A 17095-nucleotide genomic window follows, 5' to 3' on the forward strand; every position below is an offset into this window, starting at 1 on the left:
TTATTGTTTTCAGATTTCCTGAATGCTCCCATAATGTTGCCAAACAATTTAGTTTTTTCTGAGGAACACAAATCAACAAGCAACAAAAAGCCACAAGTTTGTTTCTATGAAGATAATGCATTTTAAAGCATAATAAGATGACTTCTAAAAGCTGACCAGAAAGATGACTGACTCATAGTTTAATAAACACAATGCCAACAGAAATCTGCCCTATAGACTAAGTATGTTTAATTACCTAATGGCATGAACAAGACACACACACACACACACACACACACACACACACACACACACACACACACACACACACACACACACACACACACACACACACAGTCAAACCAGGCCAGCAAAACAATATCTGTCTCAACAAGTAAAGATTCCTCATCCGATCACCCAAACACACATCTTTCAGTACCTTTTATGGAGACAGTTGTTGATGTTTCAGTCACTGGCTCAATAGATGTTGGAGAGCTTTAGACGAGCACATGCTGATTTACAGAATATTTCTTACGACGTATATCGGCTCTGCTTGGTTCTTCAGTAAATCAAAGTGCCGTGCAACAGCGGCCAAAAAAATAACCCTCAGGCAAGGCATGAAATTTGCCATCAGGTACCATCTTAAAACAACTATAATCATCATTATACGCATTGTACTGACATCGCATCATCTTTCAACAGGTGCTTGTCAGCACATCCCTTGTGAAAAAAAAAAGTGACCTTAATTTAATTGAATGTGCACTAGTAGTGTACTTAAAATCCTAAAAGTATATTTTAGAAGAAAAAAAAAACAATACTTACAGAAAATATAACATTAATAAAATTAAAGGCCACTTAAAGTCCCCCTGTGGCAAAAATCAAGCTTTTATTGTTGTTTATATGTCTATGTGGTGTTTTTAATATGCTTTAAGACAAACCATGTGCAAATTCATCAGTCAACACCATTGCTGAGTATTTTCTCTTTAAAAACTGCAGTGAACCAAAGACAATCTCAAAAAACGCGGTTTGAAATCGCTGGTGTTTCTGACGTCACAAACTACCTTGTGATCGATCACGTCAACGTGTGATCGTCAACGAGTGGATCTCTGAGCTGCTGTGAGTGAGTGGAGGCGGGGCTAATTTGCATATTCTTAGAACCACGTATACTAAATGAGGAAAAAAAGTTTAATCTGCATTTTGGTGATCAAAGATGAGTTTTAAGGGATACAATTATTTACTACAGGGGGACTTAAAGAGTACTTAAATACAGAAACTTATAAATAGAAACTAGGGCTGGGACAATAAATCGATTCATCGTGAATCGAGAAATGATTCTGGATCGATTCTGAGATTTTCTGAACGCATCGAGATTCTCTCTCGAATCGATTCTGATCTTATTTTTTAACAACACATGCCACTGCGTGCTTTAGAAACAGCCGTACTCTGTTGCCGTCCAATGCCTTACACACACCACTTGAACCTTCTATTAAATAATCATTCATAAATTTCGAAAAGGTTGAAGCGAATTCATAAAAGCATTCTTAGGTGCAAATACATTCTCAAAGTGAGTCCCAATTCGTATACTTGTGCACTATTCCATGCTGTTTTGTAGTATAAATAGTGTAGTAGTGTGTTCACACTGAAAATTCCAAAACTACCGGTTAGAAACTAGCCTAGAGCGCCATCTGCTGTTAAAACCTAAGCTCAGAATCGATTCGAGAGAGAATGGCGATGCATTCGGAAAATATTGGAATCGATCCACGAATCGCGATGAATCGATTTATTGTCCCAGCCCTAATAGAAACTAAGGGGTTCCCATCATGGCATCATTTTATGGATTTAGTTTTAATTAATTAATTAATTTTTCAATTTTAATTACATTTTACGATTTAAACAGAAAATAGCCAGAATAAACAGAAATAAGGGATTGGTATGTTGCTGTGTTGCTGGACACTGGTGCAGTTTTTGAAGAGAGAACTCAAATGCCTCACTGTTTTATGAAAAAGCTTATTCACTAAAACTGTTAAATATGCTATAAGCAATTTCAGTCATTTTCAAACGTCATTTTGTTAACTTCAATGAAACACCCACTGCAACTCCAACTGACAGCTGTAGCCTATTGATCAGCATGAGTGAAGTGAAATATAAGGCTTTTGTCACTTTTCTATTTAGTATGCATGGTACGATGTGTGATATGTTCATATGTGTGATATGATTTAGAATGAGCAAAAAGAGTATAGATAAGAGAGAAAATTATTAGGCAAAGAAAGAGAGAATGGGATTGGGGCACAAGAGAAACAGGATTCAAACCTAATCTCCCACATGAGCACCAGGGCTCACTGTGTCTGGTGCGAAACCAATAAGCCACATCTACAACAAAACCTGCTTTATTTATTGAAATTCCTTAAAATAGAGAAGAGTAGCCTACAATGTCTTAATAAACTCAAAGGAAACTCTGAATCTTTTTTCATGGCTGTTAAAATTCAGTGCAGTGCTTTGCCTTTCACCTTTAAAACCTCTTCCCTTTTCTCACTTCATTTCCTCTTGTTTCTATTTCACTGGTCTGTCTTGTATCAGGTGCTTGTCTACCCATTAGATGCTGCATCAGAATGGAGCGAACAGAGAAGAAAAAAGAGGAAAAGAAAGAGTGTGCGCACACAACCTACACTCGGTGCCAACATTTCAGGAAATCCCTTCATCTTTTCATCCTTGCTTAACCAGACTTTTCTTGAAACAAGGAGTCTCTTTAGGAGACGGCGTTCATTATGTTTGTGTGCGTGTGTGTGTGTGTGTGTGTGTGTGTGTGTGTGTGTGTGTGTGTGTGTGTGTGTGTGTGTGTGTGTGTGTGTGTGTGTGTGTGTGTGTGTGTGTGTGTGTGTGTGTGTGTGTGTGTGTGTGTGTGTGTGTGTGTGTGTGCGTGTGTGTGTGTGTGTGTGTGTGTGTGTGTAACCCTCTTGGCTGACCCTAATAAGCAACCACACACAGCTTGCTGAATAGACTTCAAACAGAGACGCTACTTTTAATCAGCACTGTGAAAACCAGAGCACAACCTGTTCAGAGAGAAGAGGGCATGGGATGGAGGGGGGGAAAAAAGAAGAAGAGGTGGAGATAGCTAGAGAGACAGACAAACAAGAAAAATGGCAACCTGAAACAAACGGCGTGAGCGGAGAGGCGAACGAAAAGGGAAAGACAGAAGAAAACAGCAACAGAACAAAAAGAAGAAGACAAGCACTGGATGAATGTGAGGAACAGTCCATGCTTTGCACCAGTTTACGATTAAAAAGATATGATTTTCTGTCAGTGCTGCATGTGTGGGGCTCAAAACTGTCAGAGCTTATAGTCTCATAAGGCCTCTATGGAAACTGGGGCAGAAAACACTAGATCTCCAATTAAACTTCTGCAAATAAGAAGTTACAGTGGCCCCATAAAGTATTTGGAGAATTCAGCTACACTTTGAATGTCATTGCATTGCACAGACATTAAATAAACATCACACAAACAATCCTTTCAAGCAAAACACTTCACAAAAAGTTTAAAGTGTGGCTTATTTACTAACTAGGGAGCACTGTTAGTATGTAATCTTTAGTAAATCTCAAAATGAATATCCATTTTTCATACTGTACATTATGTGTATGTGATGGCCACATTTAGTTAAACAATGGCTGATTTTATTTTACATTTATTTGGGGAAAATAGTATAAAATATCAACCATTTGTCATCAACCATGACATGAGAGTAAATAATTATCAGCTTATGCATCCCTATAAGATATATAAGAGTGACGTCTTGGTCACTTTAACTTATTGTAAGTAATGATGCAAGCAGATGAACTTTCACATTAATTCCCAGACTGTGTTACTTTAAATAACATGCTCACAGCTGGGGAACCAAAGACTGGATTCCCATCCAGGAATAGTCACAATGGAAGGAAGGAACCATTTTTGTCTAATCCTGCCATTGCAGATCTAGAAAAAACAAAGATAAAATAACTTCATGTCTTGTCAGGAGTCAAAAAAACTCTGACAAGATGGTCTAGTCCATCTAGCATTTGGTGTCGCAATAATATTGGGTAAATTGGCAGTGGGTGAGATGAGATTACACAGACCGAAAAAAAAACAGACATTCCGACACGGAACACACATTTCAAAGTAAAATAACTGCATTGCTTTTCAGAGAAACAAGTATGTGAACTTAGCATGTATCCTAAATCTCTGCAAACATGGTATTTTTATGCTTTAGTACAGTCAAAAAGTTACATACAGTCAAAAACTTTCATACAGCACCTTTAATGTACTAAAATTACTAAAAAATAAACTGAAATTAAAGATAGATTTAAAAAATAATTACATTTTAAATCATTTTAAATTTAAATGAAAAAGATGACAAAAGCACATTATACTAAAAAACAAAACAAAACAAAAAAACAAGAAAAAGCTATGAATAAATACCACAATAGTACAACAGAGAAGCACATGATAATGATAGAGGAGTTAGCCTAGAAATCTAGACGCACCCTAGCGGCAGCAAAATGTATTTCGCAGCCAGGTGGGTCTAGCAACTCTCAATAGACCTTCTAGCTGCAAAAACCTAAATTGGGTCAGGCCAATCACGTCGTGTATAGAGTAGGCGGGGGCGGGCTTAACATATGACGACAGAGTTGCGACGGCTGCCACTTGAAAACAGAATGACGGCAGTTGCTGATGGAGAACAACGGTCTTTCGAATCGGCTTTGGCCGCGACTCTGGAGGACTTGGAGTTAAGTTTTTCTTTGAGAAAAGAGCAAAGAACGGCACTTAAGTCATTCTTAAAAAAAGGAAGATGTGTTCGTCGTTTTGCCGGCCAGATATGGCAAAAGTTGAATCTATCAACTAAGCTCCGCTGTTGGGAAAACGCTCTGGTTGGTTGAAGCGCTGTCCTATTGCGTGCAGAGGGAATTTGAAAGACAGCCGTTTATCCCGCCCCTCGGAGTGAGCGTGTCTATGGTGAGTTTCCAGACCTAACATCTTGATGTAGGTCTGGCTTGCCAGGCTATAGAGGAGTGTGAATCTGTGTATATGTGTGGTTGAACTGAAAGGCTAAGAGGTTAAACCACGGAATAGGTTTGTCCAAACTAATCGCCTTTGTAGAAACATGGAACAGAGAGATGATATTTAAATCATCATTAAATTAGTAGTTCACCTAAATTTAAACATTTTGTCATAATTTACTCAAAATGTTTCATTCCAAACCTATAACTTTCTTTTTTTAAACAAAAAAAGCAGTATTTTGAAAGAATATCCCGTCCTCTTTCTTACAATGTAAGTGGATGAGGACTGGAGCTGTCAAGGTCCAATAAGGACCATAAAAGTATCACATTTTCTTAGTTCTACAGTTTCTGCTGGAATCAACAACTTCAAAAGCTTTACCAACATCTCAGACAAACTCCTAGAGGTTGTGCACGTTTTTATTGATTTCTGCTTAGGAGAGCTATATCTTATGGCTCCCCTATGACAACTTGGACATATCATGAAGAGGCACTTAACAGAATATGACCATGTATCTGTTAGTGTGTACATCAACTACAAAGTTCTTTAGCAATAACCATGGGCTCTTAACGTCTGCAGTCTTCACGCGTGATGAGCCTCAGGGCATGAATTCAGCTCAGAGAGAGATAAACAGTAACAACAAAACCAGGTGTGTTGAATGTAACTCTTCTCCTTCCCCCTCTGTCTTTAGCTCTTTCTCTAACTCACATCACCCTAGACACTTTGTGACATCTAAACCGTGTAGAGCTACACCATGAATCAACACAAACTGCCTCAAATGTCAATATACTCGTGCAAATACACACAACTTGTTGGTTCTTGCCTAGTGACCTAATACAACGTTTGTCTAAGGTGGGCATTATTGAAAGAGTCTCTCCCTCCCCTTTTCTTCCAGGTTTAATTTACCTCAGGTTTTGTATACGACACATAGTAATTCTCATTTTTCAAATACAAGCTTCTTGCTTGGCTGACTGACTAAAGGACCAATTTTTTTATTATATATGCAGCCTCATCGGGTTTATGTGAAATAAAAAATAAGACGTTTTGAAGAATGTTCATGCTGCTCTTTTCAATGCAAAGACAGAAAAAGTAGACATTCTGCTAAACATCTCCTTTCATGTTCCACAGAATAAAGAAAGTCATACAGTCAGTGACCTAAATAAAGTTTGTCTAAGGTGGGCATTGTTGAAAGGGTCTCTTCCTCCCCTTTTCTTCCAGATTTCATTGATCTCAGGTTCGGGTTACTGGCGACTGTGTCCTGTAAGCCATTTTTCGCAGCCGCGATGGCGATTAGCATATGAGCTCAGCAGAAAAGATTCTGGAAAATTCCTGAAGTAAGGAAAAGTATCTAAGTGCTACTCCCTCTCCTGACATTAACTCTCCTCAAATGCTTTAGGAGACTAGAATATCTTGCAACACTGAATGATAAACCTTTCCTTTCTTTCTCTCCCTCCCCTTTTCGATCCTTCCTGCCAAACAGTGAACAATTACCAGATTCCATTGGCCATTAAGTTAAAGCACTCAGGCACTTTTCATTAGCTGAGCTGGTCGGTGACCTGTGGATCAACTTCTGCCCACATGAATTCAGTTTTTCACAAACAGAGCACTCCATCTGTCTGAAGGAATAATAGTCTGCTGGTCCGAGATTAATGTAGTGGCTTCCAAGCACAAAATACGTAAATTAAGAGAGTAATTTGGGTACAACAAATCTGGGAAGAATAAATAGGATCCATTTCCCTCCATGCCTGCTTTCTGTCTTTCAAACACTTTAAAAATATGCTTAAATAAAAAGCACAATTCTCATTTGTAAAAAAAAAAAAAAAATTTGCTTGGTTGCCTGGTAGTCTAGGACCAGTTCACCAAAACTATTTTTTATTATTATCATATATTCACCCTCATGTTGTTTCAAACCCATGTTGCTTTCTTTTTTTCTGTAGAACACAAAGCGAGATGTTTTGAAGAATGTTCATGCTGCTCTTTTCCATGCAAAGAAAACATAAGCAGACATTTATATTCCACAGAATAAGTTTGGAATGACATGAATGAAAAAAATAATAATATTCACAGTAAGTTGAGTGTCTTCCCTGCTGAAACATTCAGCATAAACCAGAAACCATGCTTTTCTGGTTCACCAGCACTTCTGCTTGCCATGATGGTGACAAGCAAACCAGTAACTGGCATTTAACTGGTCCCAGCATGCATTATATACCTTATGCTGGTGACAAGCAATGCTGGATTTTTCCAGCAGGGTTGTCTTCAGTCTAGACAATTCTGGATTAAGTGTGTCTCACTTTTTAATCAGAGAGGATTAAGGGTTAATGAGCAGTGTTCATTAATCTAGTCCCATTCGTAATTCTCTTTATATCACTTCCACTGGCTTCAGTCTCCATTGCAATGACTTAGATTTCTCTTAATTACAAGAACTTGTCCCTGTCTGACACTTTCACCAAAAATTATGGGATTATTCTGTTGTGATCATGAAAGGAATAGTCCATCTATTATATATATATATATATATATATATATATATATATAATTATTAATGTTGAAAACAGGATTTTAGGATTCTTTGATGAATATATCGTTCAAAAGAACAGCATTAATTTTAAATAGAAATCTTATTAGAACATTATAAAGTTTTTACTGTCGATTATTTTGATTAATGTAATGTATCCTTGCTGAGTGGTTTTTTGTTTTTGTTTGTTTTTTTAATAAAAGTATTTTTTTTTTTAAACAAGGAATTTTATGAAGTCTTTTGAAATTACAAGATAGCATTGTGTGAGGAAAAGAGAGATTTAAGTCAATAAACTGGTTGGATCTATCCTTTTAAACAGGGCTTGGGTTTTTTTTTATTTATTTTTTTTACTTTCTTTAGTGTGTAATGTTGCTGTTTGAGCATGAACATTGTCAGCAAAGTTTACAAAGCCCACTGCAAAGGGAGTTATCCTCTATGTTAGTGAGCACTGTTTCTGAACTCCCTGAAATGCCTCGACTGTGGCCTTGAGTTTTCTTTCAGGAATGTACACATCACAATATTTCTCAATTAAAATAATTCCTGCCCAAGGCATATGAAAAAAAGGGGGGCGAGGCCTGGATGAGTTGCGTTAGCAGTGACTGCGTCCGCAATCTTAAAAACGCTACCTTCGGAGGATTCATCAAGGTAGGAAAGCATCAAGGCACGTCCAAATCCAATGTTAGCTTCACTTCCTGTCTCCTGAGATACCTTTCACCTGATTCATCCTTCCCTGCCTTTGATATCCCACAATCCTGTGCATTCCATTCTGTGACAGTTAAGCTAAAAACTAAAGATGGCATCTGAAAGTAGTGGTTGGTGGTCAGTTTGTGTGTAAATGTATGTTTTTGACCAACGGTTAGTGAGAAATTACAATTATACTATTAAATATTCCCTTAGTTATCACCAAAGCTCCCTCTATTTTGCTGTAGATCATTAAACCGTTACGCTACCTCAGAAGTCTGTCTGAAGCCAGTGTGTTGATACTTGCAGTTATGGTAAAGGACGTGGCATTTCTTAAACACACAAAAACACTTAAGGCAGTTGACCAATCGCAACACACTGGTCCAGCCGACCAATCAGAGCACATCACGCTTTTTGGAATTCAGGGCTTCATAGAGACAGGAACTAAAAAGAGTGCTACTGACAGACTGGGGAAAGAGGTGCTTCAACAATGTAAAGTAAAATATGTGAAAAATAAGGTGTTTTTGCATGAAAGCATGAAAACCTATTCAAGTAGACCCCAAAAACAAAATCAAGACTTTGCAAAAGGGCATAAAATGGCCTCTTTAAAGTCCCCCTGTGGTGAAAATCAAGCTTTTAATGTTGTTATGTCTATGTGGTATTTTTAATATACTTTAAGACAAACATGTGCAAATTCATGTCATCACCATTACTGAGTATTTTCTCCTTAAAACTGCAGTGATCTAAAGACAGTCAAAAACACGGTTTGAAATCGCTGGTGTTTCTGACGTCACAACCAATCACATCAAGGTGTGATCATCAACGAGTGGATCTGGTGTGAGTGAATTGAGGCGGGGCTAATTTGCATATTCATAGAACAGCGTATACTAAATAAGGCAAGGGTTTAGAGTTACATTCAAGCTATTTTAAGGCATGAAGAATTATTTTTTTCAAGGAAAAAACATTTAAATATGTAATTTTGGTGATCAAAGATGAGTTTTAAGGGATGAAATTATTAACTACAGGGGGACTTTAAATTACAGAAAATGACTAAACATATGACCGAACATATGAATTTTCTATTGATTTGAGTCCCACAATGTAAAAAGGCTAAATTAAAAAGTAAAACTGCATTATTTTGGTGTACTACACTGGCTATCCCATAAACCCCCAGTGAAATGTTATGCTTCTTACACCAGCAGATTTCAGACTGATATGTTAAACACATCAATCCAGGAGACCACTTATAGTCTAAGCATGCAGAAAAATTAAACAGCAAAAGCCTGAGTACAGATCCAACCAGCTTAAGATAAACTTGTGATGAGGGGACTGTCTCTCCCTCCCTCTCTGCCCTCTTTCTTTCCCATAACCTCTGTCTGGCTGAACCATGAGTAAGCAAGACCACCCAGCCGTGAAATTCACTGACTGTGATACAGTTCTTTGTCCCGCTACACCTACTTGTGATAAACTTTCAAAGAGCGCTAACAGTAGTTTAAACAAAAGACTGAACCGTTTTACCTGCAGATAAACAAAACTCCTTTAAGAAAACCGACTGCTGATAAACAAAACTCTCCTTTATCTGTCAGACATGAAACGGGCAAAGAAAAAAGAGAATGTATTTGATTTCCTTCCACATGTTTCTTTGAGGGCATGTTTAGGTAGAAAACATTGGTATCAGATCACAGGTGATTATAATAGACTTTTCTTCAAAGCACAAAGGAAAAGTTTTGTGTTTCAAAAAAGTGTCATTACAAACAGGTAATTCCACTCTTCAGGGCAACTAACTCTTCTTCGTCTGATTTCTAAGATTAAATACTAAAATCTGCATTATGTTTATTTAAAAAATGAAATGCTAATTACAAAAAGAGGCACACACATTATCTCTCCAGTTGGGAAATGTAATCATTCATTCCCTTTTCGAGAGCCATTCATCCATGTTATGACCTGTGCTTGAACTCTAAGTCTAGAAAACATTAACTTTTATATGGTCCATTTAAAGTAAAAATCTAAAGACAGCTAACTTTTACAATGTTTACCATTGGGAAGATCTGAGAGACAGTTTCCCCAAAAATACATTTCTATCATTTGAATGAATTCCTTTTCTTTGCATGACACATTTACATTATTGTACAGAATATAGCTCTTTCGGCATTATCCTGATCATTGAATAAGCAAGCATTTCATGTATCATAGAACGAAAAGAGAGGTTCTCTGAAGCGCGCGTAAATGTCACATCCTTTTGATTTTCCCGGCAAAAACGTTCCGAGCCCTTCACATAAAAATCAGTCAGGCTTTAGACAACCAAGGTCTTGTTTTTTTAAGTTTCCTTACAAGCTGTTCACACATTGGCAATAAAAATATGATTTACAGGAATATACATGAAAATTCTTAGATATAGCCCCTTTAATTGAAATAAAGTTGAAATAAAATAAAATATATAAATAAAATTTGGCAATACTTAGCAACTAACTGAAATAAAATAAGTTTTAGTAATAAAAAAATTACAAAATTACAAATTACTAAAACATAAACTAAAACAAACTTTTACACCTTTAAAGGGTTAGTTCACCCAAAAATGAAAATTCTGTCAGTAATTACTCACCCTCATGTTGTTCCAACCCCGTAAGACCTTCGTTCATCTTCGGAACACAAATTAAGATATTTTTTATTAAATCTGAGAGCTGTCTCACTCCTCCATAGGCTTCTAAGGGACTGAAACTTGCTGGCCCAGAAAAGTTATTAAAGAGATCGTTAATATAGTCCAAGTGACTACAGTGGCTCAATCTTAAGTTTATAAAGCGACGAGAATACTTTTTGTGCGCAAAAAAACACAAAAATAACGACTTTATTCCACTATTCATTTCCTTCTCTCTGGGCCTCGAGTTATTTCACGTAGTGTTTTAACGCAGCGCGTCTGTGTTATACGCCACACGCATCACCACATGACCAGCGTCGGCCAATAGTGAGCCTACGTGGTGACGTGCAACACAGACGTGTCGCGTTAAAACACTACGTGAAATAACTCGAGGCCCAGAGAGAAGGAAATGAATAGTGGAATAAAGTCATTATTTTTTTTATTTTTTTTTTTCGCACAAAAAGTATTCTCGTCGCTTTATAAACTTAAGATTGAGCCACTGTAGTCACTTGGACTATATTAACGATGTCTTTAATGCATTTTCTGGGCCAGCAAGTTTCAGTCCCTTAGAAGCCTATGGAGGAGTGAGACAGCTCTCAGATTTAATAAAAAATATCTTAATTTGTGTTCCGAAGATGAACGAAGGTCTTACGGGGTTGGAACAACATGAGGGTGAGTAATTACTGACAGAATTTTCATTTTTGGGTGAACTAACCCTTTAATATCTTATGAAAAACCAAACTTTTTCCCCTCTTTTCACAAACTATTGTATGACTTCAGAAAACATTTTGTTTTTAGATATGATTAAAATCACAGAGCATTAATCATAAGAACTATGGAAAAAAATGTGTATGAATTGTAATTTTTGTTCTTTTTGATGTCTTTTGGTCTGTTGTCTAGTCATCATCCATCCATCAATGACACAAACTGAGTAAAATGTCAGTTGAGTGTAAAGGATTTACATTGAAAATGGTTTCAAACATATCTCTATGCCTCTTCTAAGCCGCTACATCTATGGAGGACCAATGTTCATGGTCACATCTGGATTCTACTGCCTTTTACTGACATATTAGATGGAAATGATGGAGGCAAACACATGTATAACTTAGAAATGTCAGAAACCAGGTTTTACTGAGATTCTGACTGACATCACACATCACTTCTCAGCAATCAAACAAATGAATGACAAATAAGAGTGACGCACTCTTATGTGTCACTCTTATTTGTGCGTGCGTGTGTGTGCTCATCCGCATGAATGACTAAAAGAAGGATGTTAACCTCAAGAACTTTCAGTCCTTAATATCATCACAGTCTAAATCTCCACCCCAGGGGTGCATTTCTGCAATTTCACTGAGAGGACATGACATGTTTTTTAATCACTACAAATCAAGGGCTGTGATTGACAGGCATCAGAAGGCCACAGAGGTGACAGGATTTGGGCCTTTATATCACTATTTTAAAGCAAGTCTGAGTTGACATGGAGCTCTTCAACCACGACCAGCAGGATTAAAACCCACTGGGGCGGAATGCGATACAGAGGTGCCTAATCACACATGCACACACACAAACTGGCATTAATCTGCACCCCAGTGTGCTGGAATGGGGAGGCAACGTCATGTGTTTTTTTGTTTGTTTGTTTTTTGTGAGGAATGCAGCAAAATTCCACAAGAATCCAACCTGCTGCTGATCTAATCCCACAAAACACATAGTCATATATGAATAAATATAAAACCTGCACCAAACATTTTTAGCTTAATACCATCCATGCAATTTACGTACATTCAGACACTTCAAACCAATAATGCAAATCTGCTTAAAACACCCGAATGCACTTAAACTCTGCAAACAAAACAGTATGTTCCATTTTTACTCATACTTAACACAGATACTTCAACATCCCACAACAAACATAATAATATCTTAGACATGCACTTGATTAAAAATTGAAATGTTTAGTCAACAATACCCAATATGTCACAATACTAAGACTATTCAACTTATGACTAATATCACAAATATATAACTTATCACATCTGGAAGGTCTAAAAACTTACACTAAATGCGTCTCTATAGCACGCATTGTGTTTATCGTGCAATTTATACGCGAAAAAGAGTTTTTACGTGCATATGATGCGCAGTTTTCGCGTGCATTTGATACGCACTTTATTGCGTGTAATACACCACACCACTAATCCTAACCAAACGTATGATACACACGTACCCCACACCACTACTAAACCTACCCATGCGTATCATATGCACGTAAAAACTCTTTTTCGCGTATAAATTGCACGATAAACACAATGCGTGCTATAGAGACGCATTTTCATGAGATCAGGCTGAGGAATGAGACATTTTTCTTACTAATTCATGTTTTTCTCCAGCAATGAGATTACAAGAGGAGCAAATTAAGATTTTGGCTTAAGTCTTGTGCCTCTGGTTTGTCTTCTGTGGAAAAAGATACTATCAAATCTCACAGTTGTCTCCGAGCTTCAGAGATCTCAACAATGTCTTCAACTGTGCTCAAATTTACCAAGATACCGAAAGACTGCAATCAAAAGCATGAAATTTTAGTATGAACACAGACATTAGTCATTAAATGAAAAGATCTTTATGTCAACAATTGTGTCATGTGATTCTATTTCCAATTCTCAACGATTTTTTGCAAAGTTTATGTGACACACCTGAGGACATTTTTAACAACCCCTGAGCCATAAAAAAGCAACATCTGCCCAAAAACATTTTGTTCTGGGAATCGATTCTTTAAAATAATGAAAACAGGAGATCTGCGATCAACAGAGACCGAAGAATCCAAACTTCAGCGGTCAAATATGAGAAGCGCAGTACATTGTAATCTAGTTGTCTGATAAATCTGGCATATATTACGAATATTGTTGGCTCTTGATGAATTGCTTTTATTCCTCTTTTATAAGTCGCTGCTAAATGCATACATGTAAAAGTACAATGTGGGTATCCACCTTTGATGATCTGATACTTACTGGGCTGTGTGACTTGTTGCTGGGTTATGCTTGTCATGGACCCTTTAGGTGGACTGATTCTGCTTCTTGGTTGGGCCACCTCGTCCTCTTCCTTTATATTAGTGTTTTGCGGGATATGCGACTGTGTTGTCCCATTGACCGGAGGCCTTTGGCCGACTATATTGCCCTCACTTCCTGTCCGCATCACCTTCTCCCCCGTGCCGTGCATTTTGGGTCTGCCGGCAGGTGTCTCCCGACGGGCCGAGGGGAGTTTGGAGCCGGGACCCGCCGAGGATGGGCGAGCAAGTCGTGAAGGTTTAGACATACTGTAGAAATGCTGGTTCAACTCGAGTGCACTCAATTAAGTCAGTTCATCAGTCACTCACATGGTATTCCATTTCAGTCGTCCAATCAAACTGCACAAGGTGAATATCCAGAATTGTGTTCCACAGGTGTCCAAACCCTCCCTGGATTTTCACCGTATTCCACAGAGAACGAACTGCACCGTCTTGGTATTACTCTCCCTCCTTATCTGTCATCTCTCTTCCTTCCTGTCCTTCTGTGTCTTTACTCACCGAACGAGTCCAGACGAGTGCAGGTAAAAGAACCAGACGGCGAGAGAGACGGAGGAGGAACGAGGGGGAAGGGGTTAATCACCACCTTTCCAAACGGAGCCTCCAGCGTTCCGAAGTGTATGCGTGTGCGCCTCGGGATGACTGACAAGGGGACAAACAGAGAAAAGCAGCCTGTTCCAATGTATCAGCGCATTCCAACACACAGTCACAATCTCTCTCTCATTCTGCCGTCCTAAACTCCAACTCTCTTTCTCTCTCTCCACCTTTTTCCTCTTGTCTAGATGCTCTCAGCTTGGAAAGGCAGAAAAAGTCTCAATGCTTGGGAATAAAAAAGGAAAAGAATGAAAAGGGAGGAGAAAAGGTCTTCTGTTGCTGTCACAGCTGTGTGTACTGATCCTCATGCGAGTCTCTCTCTCTCTCTCTCTGCTGTCTTCAGTTTAACGGGCTAGAAGACCATTGCTGTGGTGTGTGCTGTAGAAAATTACACATATACACACACGTGTCTGGGTATTTCTGGAGAATTACAAAGCGGCAAAAAGGAAAGCGGGATTACACTAACATAGCTAGTACTTGAGCTCTGCAGTCTGTGTGTGTGTATCAAAGCAAGGCATGCTGGAAGCTTTACTTTGTACTGAAAAGAGTTGGAAATGGAGGAAAAATCCTGTTTGCTGTTGTCAAAACAAGCACAAACACACTCGAAGAAAGTTTGCACAACTAAACAGTGGAAAAAAGAGAGAGAGAGAGTGACAGAAAAACTTTCATTTCATTGTGACAGTAAAATATACAGTATAAGGAGTTTTATTTAGTTTTATTGCAGGTTCTTAGAGACAATTGTCAATAATTTTTTTTTTTGTTTTGCTGCTACAACAAAACATCAGTAGTAAATAGAATTGAAATAACAATTCTAAAACCAACAATCATTTATTTCACATATGTATCAAATTAAATATATAAAATGTTAAATGATAATTTTATTTAATTTGTTTAGGCTATATAACAATTATAATTGTTTAAAATGTTTTATTTTTTATCACTTTTAATTGAATTTATGTGTGTTTACCATCATAATTCACTTACATCTAATAAAATCTCAGGGCATATGCTGAGCTTGTAAAAATTCATATCATCGCTCAGATTTGCTCTACTCCGTCTCACAGAATAACTGTCAGTGCAGTTTTTACCCAGGGTGCTCAGAGTGCAGATTAATCTGATACATCTCAGTTTACCATAAACAACAAATGTAACAGTTTACTAGTAAAAACACACAAACTAAATATTATGGGTCAAAGAGGGTATTGGATAAAGGTTTTTGAACAGATAACCTACTAACCCAAAAGCCTGTGCCTCTCGCCGCTTCACTAGATCGCCGCCCTGTGATTCCATTTCACAGAAAAGCCCGGATCAAGCCATCCAGAGGCGGGATATTTACCTTTGGATTTCATACCCATCCCCAGTGGAGCAGATTTGGCTGCCACACAATCGATAAAAAAGCTATGGGTAAAATGCATACGCATCTAGACAAGAGATTTAAATGTACAACACTTCATCACTGGATTAAACCCCCGCTGACATGGTTTCAAACCATTCTGCCATCTGGACAAACCATACATCAATCATTTTAACACAAAGAAAGTGATCATATCGGAACATATCTGTGTGGCGGCTGGAGTGAGAAGTGACCTATTTAAGAAGAGGCAAACATATATATGTATCCTAACAACTTTTTTTCACCAAAATAGACATTCTTTGCAAAGTACACGCGTATATGCATATCCATGCAGAGAAAAACTACACCAGGGTACCATGGCTGACTTTTGACCTACATTTCTTTCCTACTAAATGACCTTTGACCATGCTATATACAAAACAGATGGGCCCATTTTCAAACGTTCAAACCTGTATAATGCAGATGTTGTGTATTGGCTTCTGTGTGCGCATACATATGTGTGGTTTGCATGTGATATGTGTGCCTCAGCCTGTGAGCTTGCATATGTATTTGCGTATGTTATGGGGTAAATTAAAAGCCCTCTAATAATACACTATGTGTCTGCCTCATGGCTCCACCCTATATGGACTCCATTCACTGCTTAAGCTCAGTGTAAGCTATATTTAACTCTTTAAATAATATATGACCTATGAGACTGCTTCATATTAAACCATTTTCCATTCATTTTTACCCCAAAAAACTATATACATTGTTTCTGCAACAAGTTCTTAATAAGGAGTCGTATTCATGAAACACAAGTAAAATGAATTTGTATACATTTACACAATTTTTATATAATGTATAATTATTTCAAAATTTTACATTAAATTATTAGCTTTTTAGTTTTTAATTTTTTTTTAATAATTTTTTATTTGTGCACTCATTTTATGTCATCGTTGCATTTTTTTTATTTTTTTTGAATTTTTTTGCAAATCGTTTTTGCAAATCGTCATTCAATTATTTTGTACTCACATTGTTCCAGGTTTTGCATACAATTAGGTAGTTGGATCTGAGTAAATCAAAGGATTTTTTTTTCTCGATTCTTTGACAGCGGTGACCCCCACCTGACATATTCAACCCTCGTGTCCCGTTACTAAATAATCCAGAGCAAACAACGAGTGTGTATCAGGTAAAACATCTTAAGAGTTTCCCAGAAGCAAACAGATACATCATTATATCTTGAGTGTCTCATACCTGACTATCAGCAGAGTGAATCATTAC

The 17095-nt window shown here is 37.6% G+C and overlaps 1 protein-coding gene across 5 annotated transcripts in view; it reads right to left on the reverse strand.

The window, feature by feature from the left end:
* kiaa1217 (KIAA1217 ortholog) overlaps nucleotides 1-17095 on the reverse strand; it is a 133236-nt gene that overhangs the window by 79532 nt on the left and 36609 nt on the right. For 2 of the 5 annotated variants that reach the window (XM_082183300.1, XM_082183299.1), the window contains exon 1: nucleotides 13835-14799. The exons of 1 other annotated variant lie outside the window; for it this stretch is intronic. In XM_082183300.1, coding sequence (XP_082039426.1) covers nucleotides 13835-14138 — 304 coding nt within the window. In that variant the 5' untranslated portion in view covers nucleotides 14139-14799. Of the gene's footprint in view, nucleotides 1-13834; nucleotides 14801-17095 lie in introns of those variants that run through there. 2 more of the 5 variants (XM_082183302.1, XM_082183301.1) reach the window with 2 other exon arrangements.

This window comes from Leuciscus leuciscus (genome assembly GCF_965113295.1).
Source record: "Leuciscus leuciscus genome assembly, chromosome: 11".
Taxonomy (NCBI): domain Eukaryota; kingdom Metazoa; phylum Chordata; class Actinopteri; order Cypriniformes; family Leuciscidae; genus Leuciscus; species Leuciscus leuciscus.